The sequence below is a fragment of the Vanellus vanellus genome (assembly GCF_965231255.1).
Source record: "Vanellus vanellus genome assembly, chromosome: 18".
In the NCBI taxonomy this organism is placed as follows: Eukaryota; Metazoa; Chordata; class Aves; order Charadriiformes; family Charadriidae; genus Vanellus; species Vanellus vanellus.
In genome coordinates this window covers 12,425,857-12,452,970 of record NC_138923.1, presented here as the reverse complement: position 1 = coordinate 12,452,970, position 27,114 = coordinate 12,425,857, and the positions used below count along the sequence as shown (strand labels likewise).

At 46.7% G+C, this 27,114-nt stretch overlaps 1 protein-coding gene across 2 annotated transcripts in view; it reads left to right on the top strand.

Moving 5' to 3' along the window:
- The window catches only part of MAPKAP1 (MAPK associated protein 1), a 107,607-nt gene that overhangs the window by 70,416 nt on the left and 10,077 nt on the right, over positions 1–27,114 (top strand). Inside the window, exons 8-10 of one of the 2 annotated variants that reach the window (XM_082492783.1) lie at positions 8,370–8,477; positions 16,914–17,054; positions 22,163–22,300. In XM_082492783.1, the coding sequence (XP_082348909.1) occupies positions 8,370–8,477; positions 16,914–17,054; positions 22,163–22,300 (387 nt within the window). The remainder of the gene's footprint in view (positions 1–8,369; positions 8,478–16,913; positions 17,055–22,162; positions 22,301–27,114) is intronic. The other variant, XM_082492784.1, reaches the window with a different exon arrangement.

Below are 27,114 nucleotides of genomic sequence, written 5' to 3'. Positions count from 1 at the left end.
GGTTTGATGCTAGTTAGGCTGCGTGTTTTCTGTTCTACAGAAAAGCAATACAGAAATGAAGTGTTTGTTTCTTTTTAAGGGGCTTTTGACTAAATTCTTTAATTTCACTGGCTGTCAAGGTAGTGTTAAGTAAAATGGGTTTGAACTGCTGTAGTTTTTGTGTACTGGACTAGATGTCAGAAACCTTTGCCATCACTGGAAATTCTGTCACTCTGGATTTACTATCTGTTTCCCACAGCTGAATTCTTAAGCAGTGTGATTTAGCACCTTGGCTCTCCATCAGCCGGTCCTGGCATTTATTTGAATGCATTACACCACTGGTTTCCATAAACTATTTTACAATTGTTTCATATAAATGACTGTTTATTTCTACAAAAACCATCTGTATTTCTGGGGAGAGCAGCAGATAACTGTATGTAAAATTCAGTAATGTCACAACAGTGTAAGTTAAGAAAAAACAGATTGGACTAAAAAAAAAAGTCTCGTGCTTGTGCGTAATGTTAAAAGTTTGTTTTCACTATTTAAATATCTTTATTTATTAACCAGTATTTGCATTTGTAATGATAAAATCTTTATTCCACTTCAGAGGTGTTGAGGGGCTTTGGGGATTTTTAACAGATAAACAGATTTAAGATGTCCTCATAGCGGTAGGATTTGAGATGTAAACATTCTGGCTTTACAGCCATTTCCTCTCAAACTGTTTACATATTTTCCGTTGTTTTATTGTCATTGCCAAGCACACAATGGGATCCGTGCCCCTTCTGTCATCTTCTAAGAAAAATTCTACAGAAAGGGCCTGAGACCTCTCTCTGTTCCCAGTTTCTGTGCTCTCCGCAGTGTATTGATCCCTCTCCTTCCCCGGTCCCTTTTGCGTATAACCCTTTCCCGGCGTTCATCTTCCCGCCCCGGTCAGGTCCGGCACTGAGGCGGTGCCCCTTCGCCGCCCGGCCCCTCCGGGGTCCCGCTGTGCCGCGGGGGCACCTCCGGGGACCGCGCCACGCCGCGGTTCGGTGCTCCCAGCCAGCACCCGGGGAGATCCACGCTGAGCTATTTTAATTCTTCCATATGCTGCCCATGTGCTGGCAGAGGGAAAGCTGGAATCCAGTAGTCTTACACTTAGCGCGACTGATACTTTCTGACAGACTATTTGAAATGATAGAAATACATAAACCTCCTCTTTTTTATGACCTTGTAATAGCTGCAACATATTTCCAGCAAATATTTTCTATAGCAATAATAAAAAAGTGATAACAAAAAAATAAATATAAATATAGTTTAAACTCGGAAGAAATCACACTTTCAAAACCTAGGGTTGGAGCGGCGAAGCAATAAATCATGTATCCTTGTGAAAGGAGAAACTTGAAATAGGAAAGTACCACAGACATCGACATTAAGTGCTTATCAGCTGTTTTCTTTTGACTGCTTTCCTGCCTTACATCTGGGCACGGGCAGAGCCCGAACCACAGCTCATATTCGCTTTTGCGTGTTTGCTGTCTGTCCGGCGTCTGCTGCCCTGCCTCTTGGGCCGCCACCGCCTAACTCTCTTATATTCCTGGGTTTTCCTGTGCTGTTTTGGAATCGCAGCCCTACACGCAGGAGCGCTTGAGGTCCCGTGTGCCCGCCGGTACCGCGGCGGTGGCAGCGTGCTCCCGCGTTTCCTCCGCATTAGCGCAAGTTGGTGTGACATGTCCTCCGTCACCACTCCACGCTGCGCCTGCACCACTCGTCCCTGTGCCGCGACGCCGGCCCTCGGGCTGCGCGGGAGCCCAGCGGGGGCTGGCGCCGGCCGTACCGGGACCTGGAAATTCTCCTACAGCACTGTATAAATTTCTGGGGTTGTTTTGGGTGATATCACGTCCTTCCCCACCAGGAACGTTCAGGCAGTCTCATAGCCCCTGGCACAGCCTTTGCTGGCTCACCGGGGACGGGGCTTCGCCTCCCGTGGAACCGGAGGAGCCGTACCGTTCTGCTGGAACGCGGCGGGCGCCTGCCCCTTTCTGCTGTGGGGTCTTGCGTTTGGAGGCTGGAGATGTTCTCGTGCCAGAGCGCGTCTGCAGGGAGTTGTCCGAGGAGCTGTGCCAGGGCAGTAGGGTTTAAAACTAATCCACGAACAGTAACAAACCGCCATGAGCAGACAGTGGTGGCTGAGAGATCTGGTAGAGGTCAGACGCAAAGATGCTGTACCGTTAAACGTGATGTATAACGTGTTGCTCGTATCTGCTGCTCTCTCGGGTGTGCGTGGTGGCAAGCGTTGGTTGAAGGAGTTCAAGGAGAGGCCGGTGTACCGTGGCTTCCTTACCAGGCAAACTGCGAAACTGTAAAAGGAAATTCTAGCAAAGAGCAGAATGAATAGATGACGTGGCCAAACGCGGTATACTGAGGAAAAAAGTCGGCGTAGCTTTTGTAGAGCAGTTGAGCCTCAGAAAGCGGTGAGCAGTCTTTGAGGAAGTCAGAGACCATCTGAATAAGGATGATGTGTTTGATAGAGCACGCTTAGATTTCCAAAAAAGATTTGACAAAGGCTCATAAAGCAATTAAGCTGTCACAGGATGAGAAGGAGGATCCTCACATGGATTAATAATTGATTAAAAGACAGGAAACAAAGAATAGGAATAATGGCCCTCCGTTATTAGTAACTAGGTTACTGGTGGAGTTCCAGTGGAACTGGTGGAACCTGCATTGTTCCGCTAATGTGGGGCATGGAAAAGGATGTGAATGCTGATGTGACAAAATGTGCTGTTGATACAAAAGAAGTAAGAATAGTGCAAATAAAAGCTGTCTGTGAAGCACTGCAGAGGTATCTCACAATGCTGAGTGACAGGACAATAAAATGAGAGAGGGAATTCAGTGTCAATGAGTGCAAAATAATATACGTGGTGAAAAGCAACGGTAACTATATGTATACAATGATGGGCTCTAATTACCTTCCATCAGTCAGGAAAAGTATCCTGGAGTCGTCACGGGTAGTTCTCTGAACACTTCAGCTCAGTGCTTAGGAGCAGTCAGAAAGACAAATTGAACATCAGAAATCAGGAAAGGAGTAGAGAACAAACCAGAAAGCATTACTGTGCCAGTCCATAAGTCGTGATGTGCCCACATCTTAATTGTTTATATTTTTATCTCAAAAAAGATAATACAGCAGTAAAAGGATACAGAAATGGATGAGCGTGAAAAAGGATCAGACGTATGAAATGAGGGGTAGAGGCTAAGGAGAGAAGATCTTTCCAGTTTGGAAAAGACAGGACTGGGGACAAGAGAAGTCTGTGTAGTGCACAGGGTAGAGACGGTAAACTGGGAGGGTTTTATCACAGTTGTTGACAAGACAAGGGCTGCGTGCCCCGAAAGCAGTGGACAGGCAAAGGCGTTTTGAAAGAAAAGGGAATTCGTTTTCTCACACAATGCAGTAAATTCTGGAGGTCAATGTTACGGAAATCAGAAATTCCAAAACTGTTTTGAACAAATGTGTGGACCATAAAGGGAGCATAACTGGAACTGGGCTTTGGTGAGAATTATAGGAGCTCTTGAGAGAGGTAAAGATAAGGGACAAATGGGATGTAGCGATGTGTTTTGTTGCAGAGACTAACACTGTAAAATGTAGGTTCGGTTTTAAACTATTTGGGGGGTTTTGTTTGTACTGATGTGTTTAGGTTTGACATCTCCACCAACGTTAAATACTGAGGCAAGTCTATCTATATTGCTTTTTTTGCCCTATTAATTAGTTTGGAGGTGGAGATAGGGTTTGTTTGGGGTTTTGTTTAAAGCCTCATTCTCTTTTTAAGTGTTAGTGTTTGTTTATTGTGCACATTCCACCCCTGACCGCGGTATTCTTCATTGCTATTGAAAGTTAATGGGGGAAAAATTGCATTCCAAACATTTGAACCTGTAGTAGCCATGGCTGAACTTAGTTGATCTCTGGTGATCGGTTCAATTTAGTTACGATTTTTAGCCATTAGGCTGGGGCTGAATGATGGTGATTTGGTTGAGGCCAAATGTCTGTAGAAAATTGGCTGTTTGATAAGAGCCCTGTTATCAGAGGGGGATACTTTCTCATTTACATTTAGATGAGTATTGATTATTTATTTACTCAGAGAAGTGAGATTCGTTCCCAATCTTATCTCTCTCGTCTCTGCTTGTCAGCAGAAAGAGAGATAGAGCTCCTGACATCAGCCCAAGATAACAGCACTTTGTAGTGAAGATAAAAGTTGGAATGGGCCTTTTTCTAGTCTTGACTGAAAGGATAAGTTTTAAAAATTAGAACTGATGGGTCGTGCTTTCAAAACCCCATTCTGAAGGCTTTGCAGCTTAAATGGCAACAGAATTGGTTTGTTGTTATGCGGATGGCCATTCACCTTTTGTAAGAGAGCCGCTTAATTTGATTATGCGGTGGGATTCTTCCTGGGGCACCTTTGCATTGGCCACTGGAAGGCTGTGGTGCGGTGTTGGGGTTGTTTCCTCGTTTGCTCGTAATTCCTGATAAAGCTTCCTCTGTGCAAAGGGGTGTCTTGAGATCATGAAGGACAATGGCTATCTGTAGGCAGTGACCGTGGTGTGGGTGGTTAAATGGGGATTTTAGGGGAAGGGAAGCGTGCTATGGAGGGTTACCTCCACCAGTGAGGGGTGCAGAGCAGCTCACTCTGTTGAAGTTAGCCCCGTTCCTCCCCGGCTGCTGCTCTGTCAGGACACCAAAATAGGTCTAGAACAGAGAAATTGTTGTTGCTGGTAGTATTTGCAGTGCGGGGGTTAGGCACTCGCTCCTGCCTGCGGGACACTTTACCAGGAGTGTGGCCCAAGAATGGAGAAGACCCAGTGCCACCAGGTCTGGTGGAGAGGAGCCCCAGCGCTTGCGCCCTCCCCCGGGGCCTGGGGTGCCTCCAGAGCCCCAGCAAATCTCCTCTAGTGTGTGAACAAAAGAGTTTGCCAGGATGTATAACCACCTCTCTTCCACCGTTTTGTGGCCCGTTTTAGATGGCTGCCTGGGTTCCCTCCTTCTCCGCACACGTGGACACTTGTTTCTCCAGCCCTTCTCGCTTTAACCCGGCAACGGTTTCTCTCTCTCCAAGCACGTGTGGCAAAATGACAGAGCTAGAATAGGGGTCGGTGTTCATTAGCTTTGTCCTCTGGGTATTTTGCCCTGGTAACTTCCATTTCAGCGTACTCGCTCCCAGGTTGGTGGTGGGACACGGCACCCATGGTGAGCCCTCCCCGTGTGGCGCCCTGGGCTGCGGCCCCAGCCCGGTGCCGCTGGGTGCGGGACGTGCTCGAGCTGCGGTCCCTGCCGTCAGCGGGGCGCTCCGCTTGGGTCGGGGGCCAGGACCGCTCCGTGCCAGGATTTCCAAGGTTTCTTTTACGACTGTGCGGAGCATTTGCATCAGATTACAGAAATCCATAAAATCCAGCTTTGGTATTACCACTTGAAATTTTGTTGAAATTCCCAGAGCAGTATTCCATTAGGAGACCATTAAATTACCTAATATTTCTGCTACAATGACATCATTTGAACTCGTGAGAGAAGTCTGGTAGTAAAACTCCTCCACAGAATCAGCCTAACGTTTTTCATCTGTTGTGAAGTAGAGGTCAAGTAAATGCATATAGATATTTAAAATACATTATTTAAGAGTAGATACTGTCTAAATAGCCATTTACACTTTTTTAATGTATTTCTTCGTGTTTTCTGTTTTAGAGGAGTTATCCATACGGAAGCTTGCCTCGGTTTCTGGTCTGTAGCTCTGTTTCATTGCTTTATCAGCAGACGGGTAATACAGTCTTAACACAAACTGGATAAACCTGATCAGAGAATTCTCAGGTTGCTCCAGATAAAAGTCATCCTTTGACATCGGCATAGCAGTGTCAAAGGTTGTGATCGCCGATGGCCCTCTGCGGGATGGCGGGGGGCTTGGTCAGCAGCGTGAGGATTGTTTCTGGGTTGGGCGATGTTCTTTTGAGTGGGTCCAGCTGGTGGGATCGGATCCACACGGAGGGAGGATGAACCACTGCTCAGCTCCTGCATTTAACCTTGTCCCCTTGTCGTCATCTGCTTATGATTCCCTGGTAATTTTAAGGCTTTGGTAGCGTTGACATCCATCCTTTTGCCCTGCCCCACTGTCTCAGGAAGTCCGTGCGAGCCCATCTCTCTGTGCTGGGGCTCACTGCCAGTCCCCCGCGGCAGCTCTGGCGCAGCACTGAGCCTGTGAAAGAAAATTGTATGAATAGAAATGATTTAGTGGGATGGGCGAAGGTATGATACTTTTAAAAGTGTGTTTTATGGAATGGATGTGCTTGGCTCATCACACACGTGTCCTGGCTGCGTCCACGCGCGCGGGAGGGAGCAGGCGAGGCGGGGGCTGTCGGGAGCCTGCCCGGCCCTGAACGGTTCCAAGAGGGGTAATTCCACCGCTGCCCCTGCTCCGATCTTAAATGGGTTTGGGGCGGGAGTGGGGGAGAGGCTGCAGTGCAGAGCCGGGGAGCCGCGACGCAGTGCTGGGCACCGGCAGCAGCAGATCCCCGTCCCGGTGACGGTGGGCTCAGGCTCCGGCGGGGGCACGAGGAACGCTTGGAGTTAGGGGTTTGGGAGCAGGTTCCAAGAGCAGAGAGATGCGGATGGGAACCAGCGGTTCTGCTGGTTCTGTCATTGCTGGGTGTCATTCGGCATTTGGATGTAGTTTGGGAACCTGTGGAAGGTGCTTCTTACAAACGGACAAAGCAAGCGGGTTTTGCTGTCACTGCTTCAGGTTTTAAGCTTACACCAGTTTTTAAATACAAATTGATTTACCACTTTGATATTTGTTTTAATTCAGTGTGTTTTGCTTCTGCCTAACAAGCCAGGCCTCTGTTTATTTAATTTATTTCAAATTTTTAATCACATTTCCAGTAGCTGGGAGAGGAGAAACCATAGTGCTGTATCTCTTTGCCTTTCCATTGTTTGTTCTCATGTGAGATGTCGCTGCCGTTTCTTGAGCGCATCGCCCTGCTGCGCCCGCGGTGGGTGCTTGTGCCGGGCCGGGGGGAGCGGTTGGGCTTCGCGGAGAGCCCGTGTCTGCTCTGGGGGTCGCTGGGGTCGGCGGGCTCCATTTTACAGAGAAATAATGTTCACTTCGGGAGCAGAACACGCTCGGGCCATGCAGTGAGCGCTTCACGTGGCTTCTGGGGAGGCGAAATGAGAAGCCGTAATTGAAATTCTGCTGTAGTAAATTTAAAATTAATTGGCTAACAAATTCCATTTCTTAGGCATGCCATCTGAGGCTAAAGTACTTAATTTTTTTATATGTTTTAAATATTTCATCATATACTATAATAGTTCAAAGTCAGGAAACATTCAGAAATATTTAAAGTACTGATAGAGAGGGAATAGATTTCATTATTTCACACAATCCCGGACTGGTGGGGGTTGGAAGGGCCCTCTGGAGCTCCCCCAGTGCCACCCCCCGCCAGAGCAGGGGCACCTCCAGCAGTGGCACAGGACACCTCCAGGCGGGTTTGGAATGGCTCCGGAGGGGGAGACTCCCCCCCTCTCTGGGCAGCTGTGCCAGTGCTCTGCCGCCCGCACAGGAGAGAAGTCCCTCCGCAGGTTGAGATGGAACTGCCCATGGTCAAGTTTGTGCCCGTTCCCTCTTGTCCTGTCACTGGGCACCACTGGAAAAAGACTGTTCCCATCCCCCGGCACCCGCCCTTTGGGGATTGATAAGCGTTGATAAGATCCCCTCTCAGTCTTCTCTTCTCCAGACTGAACAGCCCCACGGCCCTCAGTCTTTCCTCTTAAGAGAGACGCTCCAGTCCCCTCCTCATCTCCATAGCCCTTTGCTGGGCCCTCTCCAGCAGTTCCCTGTCCTTCTTGACCCGGGGAGCCCCGAACTGGACACAGTGCTCCAGATGTGGCCTCACGGGGGCAGAGCAGAGGGGGAGGCCGCGTTCACAGCAGCCTGTCCGCAGTCGGTGGGAGCCGCGGGGAGGGCAGAGCAAAGGGGAGCAAACACGTTGCGCTTTGTCACGTCAGGAAAGACTCCCAGACAGTGTGACGTGGACATCCACCGAGGCGTGAGTAGACACTTCTCACAACAGGCAATTCCCCCGTCTTGCAGCATGGGCAGGGTGTTTAACACGGGCTCATCCGGTGCAGGAATAACGCAGAAGCGTTGGACAGAAGTGTGCTGGGCAGCCGTGTCAGAGAGCTGAAGCCGACTGGAAAATGTTGTTTGCTTGCACACCATCCTCCACCTTTTTGTGCGAGGGCCCTTCCCTTTGCCAAAGAGCTTCGAAACATGAACATCTACCTGCCTTACTTCCAGGGTGCGAGTAATCTCATGTTAGTTGAACGTGCTAAGCCATCACTTTGTTAGAAAACAGATGATTTTACAAGTTACTTTATGTTTCAGGTCCTCAGTATCGGCTGGAGAAGCAGAGTGAACCTAATGTCCCAGTAGATTTAGACTGTACCTTGGAGAGCCAGAGCACTTTGGAATTCTGCCTTGTCCGGGAGAACAGTATGTTTCCCCTTTTCACTTTTGCTCTTGTAAATTGCTTAAACTCACATAAGTTATGTATTTTGGATACAAGCTGTACTGTCTGGGCAAGTGAGTTTTGACGAGACTCTCTTTCCTGAGGCACTTCTCAGTTGTGCCAAAACAATATTCCAGAGGGAAATGATGGATTTCATACCTTCTAGTAAATAGTCTGCATCCTGTTTATCACTTCATGATTAATCTTTCTCTGTTAAACTCTGCTCTGTAAAGTTATGACCAAGCCTGAAAAACACTGGAAATATGAAACTTTTTCTGTTGCAGACATTGCTTAGAGAATGAAGTGATTGGTCTGCAATATGTTTTGCCGTGTCAGTATGGCTGTTAGAGGCACTGATTTTTTTCTAATAGAATTTAAAGAAATTAACCATGCAGATATAACTAGAGCAGTATAATGATTTTTAGAGTGCTAGACAAATAATCTCTCCAGCTATGCTCAAATATTTTTATTCTGTTACTGTTTTAATGGTCCTAATATTATCTCCTGTTTTATTTCTTTACAAGGAATTATATGAAACTTTAAAAAAAAGACATTTAACATTGATTTGTGTTTGTCCTCTGTAGCATTTTGGTCCGTCCTTCATTCTTTCCAACAGTCGTGCTCTCAGTTCGGGGGTGTTTCTTTTCATTCCATTTTAATTCAGCTGTAAAGGCGTTGATTGTACGAATGAGGAAACCAGGAGCGTTTGTGCTCTCAGCCAAGACCACGCTCAGAGTGCTTGCTGCAAACAATCGCAGTAAGGGCCTGTTTCAGGGAGTAGAAGAGGTTTTTTTCTTTCTTTTCAAAGATTAGACCTTTCCGTTTATGCTTTTGGGGTATAGCAATTCGTATTTTATCCTAGAATGACAGCAGAGCATCCCCAAAGTACCTCCTAATTCCGGGGGCGAGTAGTAGACTCCTCCGGTGGAAGGAGTAGCAGAGGGGAGAGGCCGCTGCCGGGAGCTCTCTGGTGGGACGTCAGCGCTGGCGCCGAGATTAAGCACTCGCAGTTTTGGCTGCCGTTCTCCGTAGAGTGGGACTTGCTCCCAAAATATTCTCGATGCTCCTGGTTCATTTCTTCATGAAACGGTTCAAAGAAGCTGTAGGAGGGAACACGGCAGGAGGCAGCAGGGGTGCTGTGCATGAGGAAATGCCGCAATTTTAACCTCGCTAATCAAGTCGCACTCTTCCACAAGCCAGAATTCCCCGACATCTGCATCCTGGCTATTATTTTTGCATTGATTTTTAATCTATGAAAAGATGCATACTAGTCATACTTTCATAGGTTTTGCATGTTTTGATCAAAGATAACGTTTTTTTATCCAGGCTCTGTAATTAAACGTATATTGCATATACTGCATTTTTAACATATTTTCATTGTCTGCGGAGGAATCTGTGCTGTGACTCGTAGCTTTATCTTCTGATGCTCTGAGCTCTCACGAGTGACTAGGTTCAGGTTGCACCATTACTTTAGTAGTAAATCTGTCGTAAGTTTGTAAGTGATTTAGCAGGAGGCATTCGGTCTACTCTGCATCAGCAGCAAATGCTCCAGGAGAGCCTCAGAGGCCTCGTCTCAAAATAAATGTCAGTCATAATGTTGAGGGAACACTTTTCCCTGTCCCTGACGTTCTTGTGCAGCAACTGCTCCGCTTCCCTCCTCGGCGAGGGGACCCAAAAGCACGCTGCTCTGCAGGACAGGACGGGGAGCAGCGTAGGACAGGTCCCTGGGGCTGCGAGTCCAAAGCACTCTCAGTTCGTGAGCTCTCCGGGCCCTCGTTAAGCAAATCGAGAGTGCCCACCTAAGAGCATAACCTGGAGCCCCGACTAGGACGGTGGTTTCCCTGTAAGCCCTGGGCTGGACCCCGAGGGCTCCCCGGGCTCCCCGTGCTGCTGCGATGGCATCACACTGGTAGGTGGTGGCTTTTTGTCCTGTCCATGGGTCTTGTGTTTGCAGCCAGCGCCTGGAACGCGGCAGCGCGAAGGCAAGACCGGCACTTTGACTCTGGGGGGTTCAAGAGCTGTCGCTGTTGTAGCTCGTTCAAGGCTGACAGTAATCTAGGCAAAATAATAAATGCTTACGTGAATTCTGTCTCTTTGCTGCCGTGCTATTACCGAGTGTTTTCTGAATTGATACTAAATTCACATAAGGAATGCAGGAGAAATCTTCCGCCTATAGTTTCTCCCCCAAATCTGGGTGAATCTAAAGTGATCTTCCATTGTCCCTGCTCAGGGATATATGTGAAACACCCATGCAGTTAACTCTCTGCACTCACAGATGTTCAAGGACAATACAGTATATAAAATCAGTCGTAATTCATGCCTTGTACATAGCCTGGTTCCCCCAATACACACCAAGAAATTGGATTTTGTACTGCTTAAGGAGCTATCTTTTGGCATGGCATTAGAATAGAAATATTGACACTTTTGCACTATTAGTAAAACAATAGCTTGAAAATCCTAACATCAAAACGAAATACTCATTTTGTGCATTTTGTTTTTATTTAAAATATTTTTAGCTTAGATATGGCAGTCAGGAAAAACTCTGTCATAACGGCTATTATTTTTAAATGTGCTCTTCATAGTCTCATATTCATTTATAAATATATATATGTATGATGCCAAACATCTGCTAGTAAAATAGCTGCCAGTTTCCTTTGGGCAAATAGAAAGTTTATATTTCAGGGTATTAAATGAAACACAAAATGTTCCATTATTAAGAAATACGTATAGAGAAAACCCATATCTATCCAACATTTACTAATAACATTCAGACTAATAAACTGTTTCCAGTATGCAGAACTTTTTAACTCGCACTGAGATTTATCTTTAAACTAAAAGCCTGCACTTTGTAATATGAAATGCTTTTATGTGTAGGAGCAAACTATTCATGGCTAATTTAGTTTTATTCTTACCATCTTACTTCTGGAAAGTTCCTCTTTCTCATTTTATCATTAGATAGTAATTAGTATTCAAGGGAAATTGGTCTTAATATATTAAAATTGGTTTAGTGCCTTTAGACCTGTACCAAAGCCAATGTCTTATTGGAAAATGTAATTGGGGACTCTGTGTATGTAATTAATTGTATTACAATTAAGAACTTTCATTAAGCAATATACTAGTACATTAAAGTAATAAGGGACATTTTTGCAATGCAGTTAACTTTACATTTTGTTGTTTTATCGAGGAAATACAGGTTCACGTGCTCTTGAATAGGCTACATACGACATTTCAATAGTCTGATATTACTAATGTGTCATTTTTATATGGCCCCTAGTGCTTACAGGAGTCACTTTGGGATACGGCTCCTCGTTTTAGCTTCTAACTTATTTTCAGACTTGTGCTTCCCGTGCCAGTTGTGTCATTACTGTTGGTCTCATTTGAAAATCAGGATTTTCTATGAGGAGATTGGACTGAGTTGCAAATATAACTCTGTATTTCACAGTAGTTCAAGTACTTGAACAAAAATACCACCTCTATACCGAACCTGGTTTTAAAAAAATGAAACAAATCAAAGCAAAAAGACCTCGCAGCAGAGTAAAGATCTTCAGCTGTTGTTCCTAGACTGGGAAATATGTCAATTTTCTGGATGACCATCAAATGTAGAGGCTGCAAACCAGTGCCATGACTGACTTCTGAAACACCGTAGTGCTTCACCACGGTGGCCATCTAAAGACTAGATGTATGTAGCCCTTGATACCATTTTTGCTTTTTATTCAGCTTCTGTGGACAGAAAACTCCACTTTGTGTGTTTTTTAAAGTAGGGGGCTGCGATTTGATGTCTGGTATGGTTCTGCTGCCCAAGCAACGTGAGCAGAGCCGTCCGGCTGGCTGGGGTGTCCCTCCTCTGGTGGGGACCGAGACGGGAGAGTTGATAAGAATCAGATGGATAAAGAAAAAAGACACGTAGCAGCACAGAAAGTGTACACTTCTGTACGGGATCTCCCTCCATCCAGCGCCATGCATTCTCACGTGGTGACTTTGGGTCCAGGGGTTTAAAAACACGATTTCTGGGAGAACACCGTCAGCCGTGCAGCGTCTGTGGTTCAGTCCTGGGGATGGAGTCAGCACGCGCAGACTGCCGCGCTCTCCACCAGACCGGGCCTGACTTCCCCGTACCCCCCACCGCCCCTTCCCCGTACCCCCCACCGCCCCTTCCCCGTACCCCCCACCGCCCTTCCCCGTAACCCCACCGCCCTTCCCCGTAACCCCACCGCCCTTGTGGTTCGCAGCGCAGGGCGACCTGCCGGGCACAGGCACAGCCCGGGGCAGGCTGCGCTGGCGCCCCTTCTCCTCGCTGCCGCGTCCAAGCGACTGTAATGCGTAGAGCTGGTGAAGGGCGGTGGGAGGTTGGTCTCAGGGATCCGGTAGTGCCGGCTGTCATGCCAAAGCCGTGGCTACAGGTGCAGGGCGAGCCGGCCAGCTGCCGGCCTGAGCCCAATCTTGCTGCGAGCACCGGGCTGGTCCTGCCCCTGTTTCTGCCCCTGGTCCTGCCCCCGGTCCTGCCCCCGCGCAGGTGCTCTGGGGGGCGGAAGGGTCGGCACCAGCCGTGGCAGCGCCCGGGCACCAGGAAATGAGGAGACTCCCTGCTGAGCCGTGCCAGGCATTGCTCCGTGCCTGGCGTGGGCATGGCGGGGCAGAGGCACCGGCTCCCTCTCGGCCGCCCTTTTCCTGCGCCCTTCATGGGTGTTCCTGCCCGACTTCAATAATTAACCCCCATCCTGGGCTACAGGAGGTGCCGACCTCGGAGCTCTGCTTTGGGCGTCATGCGGGTTCTTATCTTGGGCCTTATCTATCCCACACCTGACTCCAGCTTTTTTCACTTTTTCTCTCGCAAAGTAAATCTTAATTAGGTAGACTATAAGGGAAAAACACAGAGGTCATCGCAAACTGAGTCCCGATGTCATTATGAGAAGGAGTCTGTTTCTGGAACAGGAATCGGTCCCTCCGGGACTGGCGGTCTGTCCCAGCAGAGCCCCTATCTGGGACGGCTCTTGGGCTAAATAATAGACCTGGAGCATCCACTTTGCTTGATTGTCTTCCCAAGCAGAAGCTTTTACATTCAAAAGCCACACTGTGATCTCCATTACAAATACCCTGACAGGCCTGTAAATATTTGACAGGTTTATTCACAGCTGCTTGCGCGTGGAAAATATTTTTATGATTTTTCCCCCAATCAGCGGGTGGAGATGGCTCTTCCCTCCGCCGCGTCTCGCAGGCACGCTCGCAGAGCTGCGGGGTGAGAGCAATATGCCAAGTTCTGCAGTCAGGTTTTTCCCTGCAGGGCATTTCTCTCTGTTGTTACTGATATTACTGCTATTATCCCGTGCGCCCTCAGGGGCCCGCGTGTCTTGCCATCTTTAGACAGATGATCTGTTTTGATGGTGGAGTTCCTGGCTGCTCTCCCAAGAGCAGCAACTGTAGAAATTCTGTAAACCTGAATCCATTCACAAAGCGTCATAAAACAAAGCCGGCAGAGGTTGCCGATACGCGGAGGATCTGAAAGGCTCCCAGAGCGCAGTCCCGCGGCCCGGCCGCTCCGGCTGCGGCAGGTGATGCTCCCGCCGCTCAGACACCGACAAGGTGCTCACGGTTTTAGTTACAGGGATGGTTTTCTCCCCCGGGTGTCATCTGGCCGGCTGCTGATTTTCTTTCTAATACTTTTAATTTGGGTGTGTGAAATCTGAGAAGACTCAGCTTCATAGCAGCCGTGTAAAGTGGCCGCGCGGTGTCCCCGCTTTGCCGGTATCTGCGTGCGGAGGGAGAGGCCGGGGCGGTTTGAGGCCGGGGCACAAGGGCAGCGGCACCCCAGAGCCTCCCCCGAAACCGGGTCCCAGGAACTGTTCAGAGAACGTTTTGCAGGAGGTGCGGGACGAGGTTAATATGTGTTATTTCTGAATTTCTTATTGCTCCTGATGCGGTTTGTCTGTTGGTGCTCACACTTTTCTTGGTATAACACTGTTCTCCAGACCCCGCTGTGCGGCGTGCGGCCCGTGTCACAGGGGTGAGCCGCGTCACCTCCTGTTAAAGCGCAGCCGGGCGCGGGGAGCACCGCACACACCGCCACCGCTTCGTTAGGGGCAGCACTAACGACCTCCCTGCAGACCAGGGTTCCTCTCCCACCCCGGCCAGCAGCGACCCCACTGCCCTGCCCGGCTTCAGGCCACGTCCCTATTTTGGAGCCACCCTGGGTTGTCCCCTCCCCACCGTGCGTGTCCCGCCTGTCCCCAGGTGCCACCATTGCCACCACATGCCGCGGGCACAGGGCCGGCGGAGCCACCAGCATGGCTGGGTGGGCATTCCACTGGTTTCCGCAGGTGGAAGAGGGTCCCAGTTCGCTCTCGGCCGCGGGGCGGCGGTGCCATTACCACCCTCCTGCTTTGCTCTCAGGCACCGCCGTGCCACGGTGTTTCAAGATGTTCTAAGTGCACCAAAAAGTTTGACATATCTCAGTGTATCTCGGAAGTACTGCAGCATGAGGGTTTGACATGATACATTATGATAATCCATAGTATAGAGACATTAACACAGGGGTCTTTGACAAAATACATTGTAATGTCTCTGAAGGAGCCATTACAATTTATCTTGTCATTCTGGAGCATAGAGTGGTTGCAATGTTAAGATGGCTCTGCATAAATTCACATGTAGACTGTTTCATTTGATTTTTGGAATTCTTTCAAGTGGAATGGCACAGCCCCATTTGTAGGTTAACCCTTCGCTGTCCCCTTCCCCGGAGGTGGGTCCCCGCTCGGGTGCGGGGGCAGTGGCGGGCGCGGGGAGGAGTGGGCGTCCCGCCGCCGCTCTCCTGCGGGCAGGGCGGAGGGCTGACGTGACTAACGTCTGCGATACGTGAATCTCCTGCTTTATGCTCTCAACATGTATTTTGACTCATTTAACAGCAAATGCTAACCTCACTTTGATGCAGACATGAAAGATATCTATCATACGCAGCGCTGTTTGTTACTGAATTAACAGATAGAAAAGGGAATGCTTTCAGCCAGCAAACAAACCGCTCTGTGCTCAGGTGGGGCTTTTCTTCTCTCTCTCCTATGTTTGTCCTGCTTATGGCCACCACCCCGACAGTTCCCCTTGCCAAAGCCAACGGGCTGTGCTTGTGTTACTCTGAGCGGCCCTGTTAAAAGGGAGCCGGGTTCTGCCCCGACTGCGTGTGTGCGAGACAAGTGCCGGGGTTTTCCTCCCCCGGGAGCCGTGGCCTTTCCTGGCAAGCCGTCCCCTGGTGTGCCAGGCCCAAAGATGGCACCTGCCGTAGCTTCCCTGCGAGCCGAGGTCCCCGAACCAGACGGCAATGTACACCCCCAGCGGGAGGGGTCAGTGCGGGAAGCGTTTCGTTGAGGCTGCTCCAACTGTGCAAAATTAATACAAAGAATCTGACAAGTTCTTTGCCTGCTTTGCTGGATCTTTAAGACCTGTACTAAAATTCCATCATCTCCTCTTCCCATTATTAAAATTTCAGCAAAATATAAAGTTTTCATTAATCTCCTGCAGCAAATTTAGTACTCTGAACTGGCAGTTGATTCAGCTTTTAGGACTACATTAGCTGGGATATTAAACAAAACGTGTCATTCTTCAGTATCTTCTGTAAGAAGCTAAATCAGTTTTTAAACATATTTATACCACTTTATCTAACGGCATCTGAATGTTCATTTAGAGCTGAGATGCTTTATTAGCAGCTGGCATAGAAATTACTCTGCGCAAAATTATATATCGCATTATAGTAATGTTTAAATTGGTGTTAATCCAACGTCATAAAATGTAAAAAATCTTTAAAGTGCGTTATATTTTTTCAGTAATTGGCATTTTGGCTTAATGAGATGTTACCTTTTATAAAGCCGGTACCTGCGGTAGTAATGAGAATACTAATCAGTAAATAAAGCGCAGCTCGGTTACCGCAGGGCTGAGATCAGAGTGCCCGAGGTGCTGCCAGCGCTGCAGCAAGACGCCAGTGTCACGTCCCACGTGGGGGGAAGCTGAACCGTGGGAGAACGGTGCTAGTGCGTACGTCAAGGGCGGCACCGGACAATCCTGCCCTGGCCGGGGACAGGCCGCCTTCGCCAGGCTCCTTCCCGGGGTGACGGGCGGTGGGCGTGCAGGGCCATCGCGCCAGGCCAGCCCCGGGGTCTGCGGTCCCGGCACGTCTCGTGTCACGTGGGAATCTGCCGCTGGGGTGCTGCACTGCGCTTCGCGTGGGATGCAAATGTGTGTGGTAATGTCCTTAATGAGTTAGAGAGTTGGTCTTTGGGTGGAGGGTGACAATCTCCTCCCCCAGAGACACGGACTCGAGCATTTTGTTCTTTCTGAAAAAGCCATCTGCAGCTGCAGACGTCACAGCTGTACTTACCTGCTAGCTGAGTCGTACGCCGTATTTTAAACCTCTCGTTCATTATTGTTGGCTTGTTTTGCAGGTTCAAGAGGAGAAGAGGTCTCGGAGGAGGACCCCCAGATCGATATAGCTACAGTTCAGGACATGCTCAGTAGCCACCATTACAAGTCCTTCAAAGTCAGCATGATCCATAGGCTTCGATTCACCACTGATGTTCAGTTAGGTAAATCAATCCCTACTGTAACGCTTAGGAAAATGGAACGGTTCAAACCTTTGGCCATCTCTAATAGCTGACTGCCCATCCCAGACGTTTTTAAAGCAGTCATTATCACGTTGGTCTCTCTTATCGTGAAGCACATCACTTGAAAGTGTTGCTAGCATTTCAGCAGTTAAAAAAAATTGCTTTCAGTTGAAAATACTTCAGTATTTTTATTATCCACAATCAGCTAGCACATGTTTCTTCTGAAAGAAGGCCATTATTTAGTGACCCCATCTCTTTTTTTTTTAATTTAGGCTTGCTAATGGAAAGCTTCTTGCCAACTGTTTTGTTATTTTTAAATGAGGCTATGCCAAATTGGGAATTATTAGGTTTTTCCTTTTCCGAGTCTGAAAGATTTTACCAACCAAGTGGAAATTCGAGGTGGAACAAAATAAAACTAGCGTTCTCTAAAGCTTTTATATTGTCCTTATTAGCTTTCTGAATGCTTTTGAAAACCCGAAGGCCAAGGGATGACAGAATCTTGAATTATAAAAGCCCCATTACTGTTTTAAAATGATTGAATGGCTTTTTATCTTTGTGTTTAAATTGTGAAAATTTGATTAATGATGCATTGGTAGATGACCTGTGACATTCCTGCAAATACCTTCCATAAAGAAATGATTCAGCAGTAAAATACTAAGTGCCATAATGTTTACAAAATATGTTTATTCTGAAGAATTCAGTAGAATTGTTAAATTTACACTATAGCATTTTCTGTATTTTTGTTACTACAGTCTCTTCATTCTTCCATCCTTAAGCACATATAAAAGTATATGTCTCTAAAATTTTATGGAAGAGGCTTCCCTAGTTTATTTTTAACTGTCTTGTTATGGAAGGATTTATATGCTGGTGCTGAAGCAGGACAGCGCTGGGCACGATTTCTGCTTTTGAGCAAACTATCTGGGTGTGATAGTTTGCTTCCAGTGAAGTTTGACTCACTGTATCTGGAAAGTGTCAGAAATGAGAGCTTGAAAAGGTCATGACAGATCACTAAAGATAAATGGTTAAGGGAGAATAGCTGTTAAATGAAACAAATGGCTTAACTTGTGCAGCAGTGAAGGAGCTGACCCTGTCCAGTAGTGTAAGGACCATAAAATTTCCCTTTTATAACAATATGTGAACTTGTATGTTTTTGACGGCAGTACACTGACAATGCGATTTTTATAATGTCATTACTTTTTAAAAATCAAAGAAAACCCCAGTGAGATATTCAGAGTCTGGGCAGACATACAGCATCAAAAACTCTAAATAAAGTGAAAGTAAGTGTGTGTTGCTGGGTTTTCTCATGAATTTTTAAAAGATATTAAAAGAGCGATGCTGGTAAAATAAGCATTGAGGTGCTATTTGGGTTAGTGCTACTGAGTGTTACTGCGTTCATCTTCTGCGAGTGACAGACTGCTCCATGCAACCTGAAATGTAAAAAACGATGTCTCGTTTTTTTTCATCGCTCATCAGTGACGGTGGTTCGGGAGCCGGTCCGTGTCACTTTAAAGACGGCCAGTTGCAAAGACTTTTCTCTGTAGCATTTTCATGTCATCAGTTCAATGTAACAGCCGTAGCAAAGCGACAGTTTTCTTAGTGGACACCGAGAATCCGAAGTCGTTCCATTGCTCCTCATTGACAGTACCGGTGGTGCCGGTAGCAGTGCCGGAGCGTGTCGGCGGCCAGGCCAGCTGAAATACAGTACAGGCCAATCGCACTGCACTGAAAATACCCGTGTGGTTCCAGAGGCGAGTGCCGATTTCCCAGGCTTCTCGTAGAAGGGTGTTCAGGTGTGGGAGAACCCCAACGTGGTGGAGCAAACGCTCAGCGCGGCACAGCTCCGCTCCCTGCCCTTCGCTCCGGCATCGTAAGTCATCCACTGCATTGGACGCCATTGCATTGGGATAGATTCTGTACTGGACTGTGTTGCAGTTGCATGGAACAGGTAGCAGTAGTGCCAGCTGTGTTTGTGGGTTGCTGTTTGCATACTGGTACCTTCTGAAATGCTGGAGCTGTTTTGAGGACTGATCATTTAATCTGAGGCAAGGTTTGCTGACAATCTTGGAGTAAGCTTGATCTTCTGTACGTTAGCCATAGTTCTAGAGAGTAAGAAGCGATCCATAAATGACCATGGGAGGAGCGACCACCTCTGGACTGATGGTTTTATTGCAGTGGAAAGCTTTAGCCCCAGCAGTTTAAGGTCTGGAGTTTTATGTTTTAGCTCATATTACAGCGTAGTGCACATACAGTAGTACTCTCAACATTCTTACAAAGGTTCTATCACAGTGTGAAGACATAAGACACATTTGCGTGTGTATCACATTAGCAAAACTAAAAGAAACATATTGTCTTGGAAAATTACTGCTGGCGAGTATTTCAGAAAAGGGGGGGCAGTTGCAGACCCCAACAAAGGAAGCAAGAACAGAACAGTGTTGCTGGACTGGCACATCTATGACATTTCTTTTGATAAAATGAATGAATTAAAAAAATAATAGGGAAAGCATTTTTACTTGTTTTTTGAGCAAGACTAATTTGTGCTGCAATACAGAGACTGCAGAAGCCACGTACATAATCCTGTTTTGATTTTAGGTTTCAACACATACAGATTGTGAGAACAATAACACAAAAAAGACAACATTCTTTGTCAATGTGCTCTTTGGATGTGTGTGAGCTTAAGCCAGTGATGTCGAGATACAGAAATAATGGATGAAGTATACAGCAACAATTTGCAGATAAAAATAATAGAAGTTAAAGTGTATTTTACATGATAAAAAAAAAGATGAAAGAGGAGGAAGTCTGTTACATCTGAGATGGTTACAAAATCCATGCTTGGTGAAGTAGCCTCTGCTGAAAAGATTGATGCAATGGGGAGTGACCTTGGCTTGGAGCAGGAGCTGGTGATGTATGTATGAGCATCTCTCTGCTAAATGGACCCAGATTTGTAGCACTAATATACATGGAAGCCCAGAACCAAACTCAGGATGGCAATAAATCAACAGCCACTTTGGGTGTCATTTCTGGTTTATATTCCACTATTGTTCTATCACTTTAATTCATGTCACTATCATCTGTTCATCTGGAACAGTTTTATATAATTTTCCAGTGGAGTTACCTGACAAATCCTATCAAATTAACAAGGTGCATTAACAATATTGACTGACTGTGAATTCTGAAGTTGCAGGACCATGCAGTGAAATTTTTTTAAGGATATTTTCAGGGGTGGCGTTTTTAGAGGAAGGGATGGGAAACAACCCTCACAGACAAAGAATTTGCACCTTTATTTTTAGACCTTGCCTTGACTTTTTTCAGTGAGAAAATAACAACTTGTACCATCAACTTTGCATATTTTCCTTAAACTAAAGAAAATGCCATTTTGAATAATTAACCGTTACAGTGAAATAGCAACGCCGATTTTAAATAATCTGTCCAAAATTAAATTACAAAACAAAATGGGCTCCAGATACAGCATCAGTCTGCTCAAATTAGCTAGTTCTAGCAGTCCTTGTGTTAATTGGGCTCTTGATACAATGCTTAATTGAAATGTGATCTCTCTGATGTGACGTATGTTTAATGACAAAGCGCATTCTTGGATTAATAGAAGGGGGAGGGGGTTGGTGATGTTATTATAACCCATCGTAACAGCCAGGGTTGACACGAAGGTAACCTTGCGGTGGCGGCAGGGACCGCAGCGAGAAGCCGCTGGAGGCGTCCGCTCCTGGGGGTCCTCATGCTTTGATTTTAGAGTTGCGTAAAATACAAACGAAGGTGGTTTGCAAATTCTGCAGCTATGGCCACACTGTAAGAAATATTGCATTCATTTTGGAGGGCTTGGGAGAGCCGTTACGTGTGTGGCATCTTACTTTGATTTTGTCACATCTCTTAAAAGTTCTATCATCAGCTCCTTTAGGTTTTCTTGCGCTTCAGACGAGCCAAGCGTAGTGCATCTGAAAGCATCGGAGCCAAAACCCTCAAGAGGGAAAAGGTTATCTCTGCTGTTTTTCCAGAGATGTGAGAGTTAAATGATGTTTAAATACTTTTTCCCTGTATCGCTTCCTTTTGTCGCTTTCTCATGAGCTTCACCTATAACTCATGACTGAAGAAATGTAATTATTTTTAAGCCTCCACACGTCTTGATGTAAAAAGCACACTGGGAAGTTTGTTCAGTCATGTCAACAGCTACTGAACAATGAGCTTCTGTTCACCAGTGCGGCGTAGCCGGGGTTTTGCTTCCCAATACTGTGATAAAGATGGCTATAAATTACAGCGCGTGCCCCAGGCCGGTCCCAGCCCGCCGCGAGCCCGCAGCCCGCCCCGGCAGCCTCCCGCTGGGTGGGCGCTTCTTGCCCGACTTCGGGGGTGACGCGTGGAGGGATGGCAGAGGGATTTTCTGCTCTCGCTCACGAAAGGTCTGCTGTAGGACGCGGCCGTCCCCAGGTCAGCCTACACGCAGCAGTAGCGAAGCGGCAGCCATCTGGGGACGCCCGTGCTGGGAAGCGGCGCCCGGCGCCCGTGCCAGGAGCTACACAGATCCTCAGCTTGCTTTCAAAGCAGCCTAATTAGAGCTGGCTTTAAAATGCCAGCAGTGTAAAACCGCACAGGGTCTCTGGGACTGGATGTCTTTGTTTATGAGGATCTGGGTAACACAAAGAGCGTCTCTGTGATGCTGCAAGTGGGTGTTGTCCGCTCATATAGAGGATGTAGTGTATGTGCTGTATAGGAGATGGAACGGGGACGGTGTGTGATAGCGTCTATTACATAGAATAGTGGTGATTGAAAAACTAGCGGTATCTTTTTATAAATCTTGCAGCTCATGCAGCTACTGCTTCCAGAAGAGCTCTGTATGTGTTGAGAAGAATTTTTTCTGTGGTATTTCTCTCTTGTTGGTATGCTCATGCGGGAGAATAAAATGCAGATTATCCATGCGGTTTGATAACCATTTGCGTTTGGTTTCAAAAGCTCCTGCGCTTTCAAAAAGCCCAAAAGGGCAATATACTTTCACCCCATTTAAGATTTATAAAGTGTGTCAAACAGCTGATATGAAATCGCTTAAACAGATCACTATTGTGGCTCTCTATTCTTTCTCATCTCAGGTATTTCTGGAGACAAGGTAGAGATAGACCCTGTTACTAATCAGAAGGCCAGCACTAAGTTTTGGATTAAGCAGAAACCCATTTCAATCGATTCTGAACTCCTCTGTGCCTGTGACCTTGCGGAAGAAAAAAGCCCAAGTGAGTAGTCCTTTTTATTTATGTTCTCTCTTCTCTCCCTCCCTGTGTGTGCTAGATGTCCAAAGAATTATTGCTACCGTGTCCTTTTCTTTCTATAGGTGTATTTTATTCACCATTGAATGTTTTTAATCTGACTTGATTCTGTTATGGAGAACACAGCATAAACAGATACACATTTGATGCGTGTCCTTTTAATGCTGCTTACGGCTAATGGCATCGTTAAGAGTGTTTCTTGCCCACTGTCAGTAGCTGCTAACAGTGTCACACCGAGGAAGCACCGGCTTTGCCTGGCCGGTCTCCAGCCCCATACCACCGTAGTCAAATAGATGTTTCAACACAATTGCAATTTTTTTGAACTTCTTAACATCCAGGCTGGTTTTAAACAACTTCTTAGGTGCAATTGAGGATCTCGGACATAAAGTAAGTATCAGCACAGTCTCAATTTGCTTCAGCCGTGGCGGCGGGGTCACCGGGATTGCGACGTGCCGCTCTGAGAGTTCAGTTTGGGGAAAGCAGTGACCGTGCCTGGCCAGCAGCGATAGCTACGCTAGCGCAGGACGGGCGGGACATCCCAGTTCACCAATCATCAACAGGAGGTCAGAATTTGCCATGTTCGGAGTGCGACTTCAAAAGCCAAGTGCTTTTGCTTTTTGTATCAGTGGAATAATGAGAGTCTACATCTGTACAATTTGTTTTAAAAAGCCCAAGATGGGCCCTGGGGGAATTGGGCAATGTCTCCCGGTGGTGCCAAAATGTAACTAACGACTATCAAAAAGTAACTGTGGTTCAAAAGCTCAGATGGATTTTATTGCACTTGTGCTTTTGCAGGGTAGGGATGCTGAGTATTAAGTACTTATCTGCAAGGTGACAGAGAGGGAGAATTATGTGATACATATTTACAGAGGTAATGATCTGTTGAATTCTCTTGGAAGAGTAAATTTATGGCTGCCACAGATTTTATCAGCAATTATTGAACTATATCCTTCTCCCCTTCATTACCCCTTCCTACTTCCATGTTCGTAGTCCTGTCATTGTCTTCCTTTTCTGTCTCTCCAGCAAGATGTCGTGGTCCTTGGGAAGGCATGATCCCAAGGAGAGGCTTCCCTAATGACCAGGCAGTCCAAAATGCGTAACGGTTGTCTTTAGAGTTCAAGGCGCAGTTTTGCGCTTGTAAATATATTAACACCTCTGGGTTTGTAGCCACGTTTCATTTCAAATGCGACCACTTGTGGTGGTAAAATTGTGCCCACAAAATGAGGCTGCATCTGAAAAGCCAGCCTTGAGAGCTGAGGTTTCCAGCTCACACTTCCATCAACACAATAGTCTTGAGACCTTCAAGCTGTCCCTGGACCTCCAGAACTGCGTCCTGCAGAGGACAGGGCTCTTCGGCCCCAGAGGCAGCACCTGCTGCTGGAGGAACCCAGATTCTGCCAACCCACGCAGAAGTCAGGGACAGAATTTCAGCCCCCAAACAGAGCCCAGCGGCGGAAGCTTCGGCAGTACCTTCACGTGGAGACTGTTGAATGAAGAATAGTGGTCACTTTGTTGAGGATGCTGACAGGTTACAGCAGAGGCAACCTTTATGATATTGCGGTTTTTTATTGACTCATTTTCACGTGCCCATCATAAACTTTTCCTATTAAATAAGCATAGTTCCAAAAGCTGAAAATAATTCTTCCTGAAATCTGCTGACCTCTTCCCGATTCGCTAAAGATGTTCCAAAAGTCATTATTTTAGGCCAGTAGAAGAGACTTTTAGTGTGACATCTCAGAATGATACATTTTGGGGAACTCTTAACAGCAGATCAGTATCTCTTGAATTTTAAATGGAAAAAAGTTATTTTAGTAGCATAAAGGAATGAAACTCACTGTATTTCACAAGTTTTGTCTGTGATTTTTATCAGCATGGTGATATATGTTTGTAGCAGAGTTTACATCAAAAATTATTCCCGGATCTTCCTTGAATGAATTATTGCAAAGAAAGAGAGGCTGAGTAAAGATAAGGTCTTCGAGTTCTGCAATATATTTTGTTTTCATGTTTTTATCTCTTGTAACACAAACACGCTCCATCTCGTCTTTCAGAAGTGTTCCGCACATGTAACAGTGCTCGTACAGTTACACCGGGTGAAAGCAGTGTGTATTTTATGAAGCTGCCTGCCTTCCCTAGACACTGCCGGTTGGGCTTATAATAAAGTTGAGTCCTGCTTCGCTAGACTGACTTCTTGTAATTCTGCAGAGAGGTGGAGGGTTTGCAGGAGCCTCCGAATGTGACCTTACTTTTTAGTAAGGGCGAGGGGTGTTGGGAGTGGGGTTTGGTCGCTGTGGTCAGTAGAGCCGGAGCTTTCTGCAACAATTGTTCCTGTGAATGTGGTAATTAACATGGCTTAATATTCAGTTAGCTCTTACTTTCTGCAGATTAAAGAGATTTCAGAGTTTTTACAGGTACTTTTCTGCAGAAACATAAAAATAGAAATTGAGAATCAATATAGTGGAGAGCTCGTGCTTATTTTCTTTTAGTTTTCTCTGAAAAGACAGGTTCATGCAGCGAAGCTTTAGTGGCACTTGTGCGAGTGGTAAAGGACTCAACAGCTTCAGAGATGACATGTTGTGAATATTTACGGACAGACTCGGAGTCGTTCTGGACGGGGCTGAAGCTTTCCTGTGCTGTGAGTCCACAGAACTTAGAGCCGCATTCAGTGAAAACAGAAAATGAAAACAGAAAGCGTTGGCGTCTGATTTGCCATTAGTGTGGGTATTGTGGGCAGGAATGGCTGATGATTTTTGTTTGCCCTTGTAGTAGGCCTGGGTCAGCGTTTGAATTTTTATTTGTAAATTAAATCAGACTCCCTGAATTTAGACAGAGGGAAGAGGTAATGGCCCTGCTGGCTCGATCAAATGCCATTAGAACCTGAAAACACTGTGTATAAACGGCTAGTTTAAATCAGGTTCCGTCTGATTATCACGAGAGATTCTGAATGTTCTGAATCTTGAAAGGAAGCATCCTATCATTGAGAAATAAGATTTAAGCCTTAATAAAGTAGTTGTCATTTTTATAGCTGAAAAGAGCTTTGTATCTCAATTAAGTGTACATAATATAAAGTCTTAAGGAAGCAACATAATACATTTAATACAATTATATCCCTTTGCAATAGTGTAATTTAAAGGAAATCTGATTCTCTTAATGTCTCTTACATTACTCGGACAAGAGAGAAACTTCAGTGTCACTGACCGCTGCCTTTTTACAAAGTGCACTGTGCACCAAGTGCGGCTGTGATGGACGTGTCGTGGCCGTCCCTCCCGAGGGCTGGGGCTACCGGGCTGCCTTGGATCCATGCCGCAGGAGCGCCGAGCCGGCGCCGGTGTGTGGAGGGGTGAGCAGAGCGCGGGGCAGGTCCCTGAGCGGCACTGGGGCTCATCAGTGGGGCAGACTTCGAAATAGGTGGGGTTCTTCCATTCATGTGTATTTTACCATAGCTGCAGAAGTCAGATTTATTTGATCATTTACTGGAAACACTGAAGCAACATGCTCTGTGATCCTTTTTCTGCTCTTTCTTGTTTCAGCGAAGCAGATACATCTCAGTTGCTTGGTCAAAATATCCTTAATATTAAGGTAGTCTAAACAAAGGTGTTCTGTAGGTCACGGAGTACATTGGTAACTTCGGTTTGTAATTTAATTGCCTGCTTTGCACCCTGCAGCTTAGGATTTCCTTTAAATTCTTATTCCATTGTTGCACTGGGGCTTAACAGAGTGTTAACCTGGTAATAGGCACAGGGCCTCCCCATTATATGTCTCGCTATCGAGCGGTTCTGCATGACTAGTTAAAAAAGATGGCAAGAAGATTAATGAAAGCCGCCTAGTACAGAAGGGGGGTAGGTACCTTTGCAAGACTTCTAGCGAGGAGATATTAGAGCTGAACCAGAGCTTGGCTTTTTCTTTATCCTGTGACCTTTGAACCTGCCTTACTGTCGAGAGCTGCCAGCGGAGCCGACGTTTTGATTGATGTTGCTACACGAGTCAGTCTTTCCCATTGAATTCCACATCTGCACGAAAATAGCTTTTCTAGCAGTATTCATACTGGCTGTAAGTGATAGCCAAAGTGATGCCTGAAATGCCTTTATGTAGTTTTCATTTAAAGCTAAAGGTATTTGATGTTTTAATTCAGTATCCAGTTCCTCCAGATTATGCACATTGAGTAATACTAATTTAATGAATTCATTATTGGGTTGTGAAAGGATGAAAAACATCCAGAAAGCATCGGGAAGGCATGGATTCCTGCTGCTTGGGGAGCTTAAATAGAGATGTTGCGCGTTTGCTCAGAGCCTTGCGGTGGAGGCAGAGCAGAGAGGCAACAATTACCTGTGTGCTCTGCAAATGGGGCACAAAATGTGGCGTGGTGGTTTCTGATATTCAAGCTCCTGCTGTGAATAATGTGGTGTGTGAAATAGTAGAAGAAAATTCGTACTTGATAGCAGACTAATCACAGATTCTGATCGAAAGGTAAAAAATGGGTTCAGCAGAGGAAATGTTCCCAAAGTTCAGGCTCGGAGTGAAAAAATCTCCAAGTGTGTACCAGGAAGAGATGAGTCCAACTGCACGTGGACACGCTGTTTGCGGAGCAGGTGAATGCCTCCGAGGGAAGGCAGCGAAGGCGCAGATGGCGCTGGGGTTTGCTGCGTTTCCCGGTGTCTGTGGCGGGGCCGGCACCGTGCCGGGCTGGGGGGCAGCCGGAGTCCCCGCGACGGCCGGGGGTGTCAGGGACGTGGGGAGCAGCCGCGCGGGTTTGGCGTTGGCCCGTGGGCCGCGCTGGCCCCGCG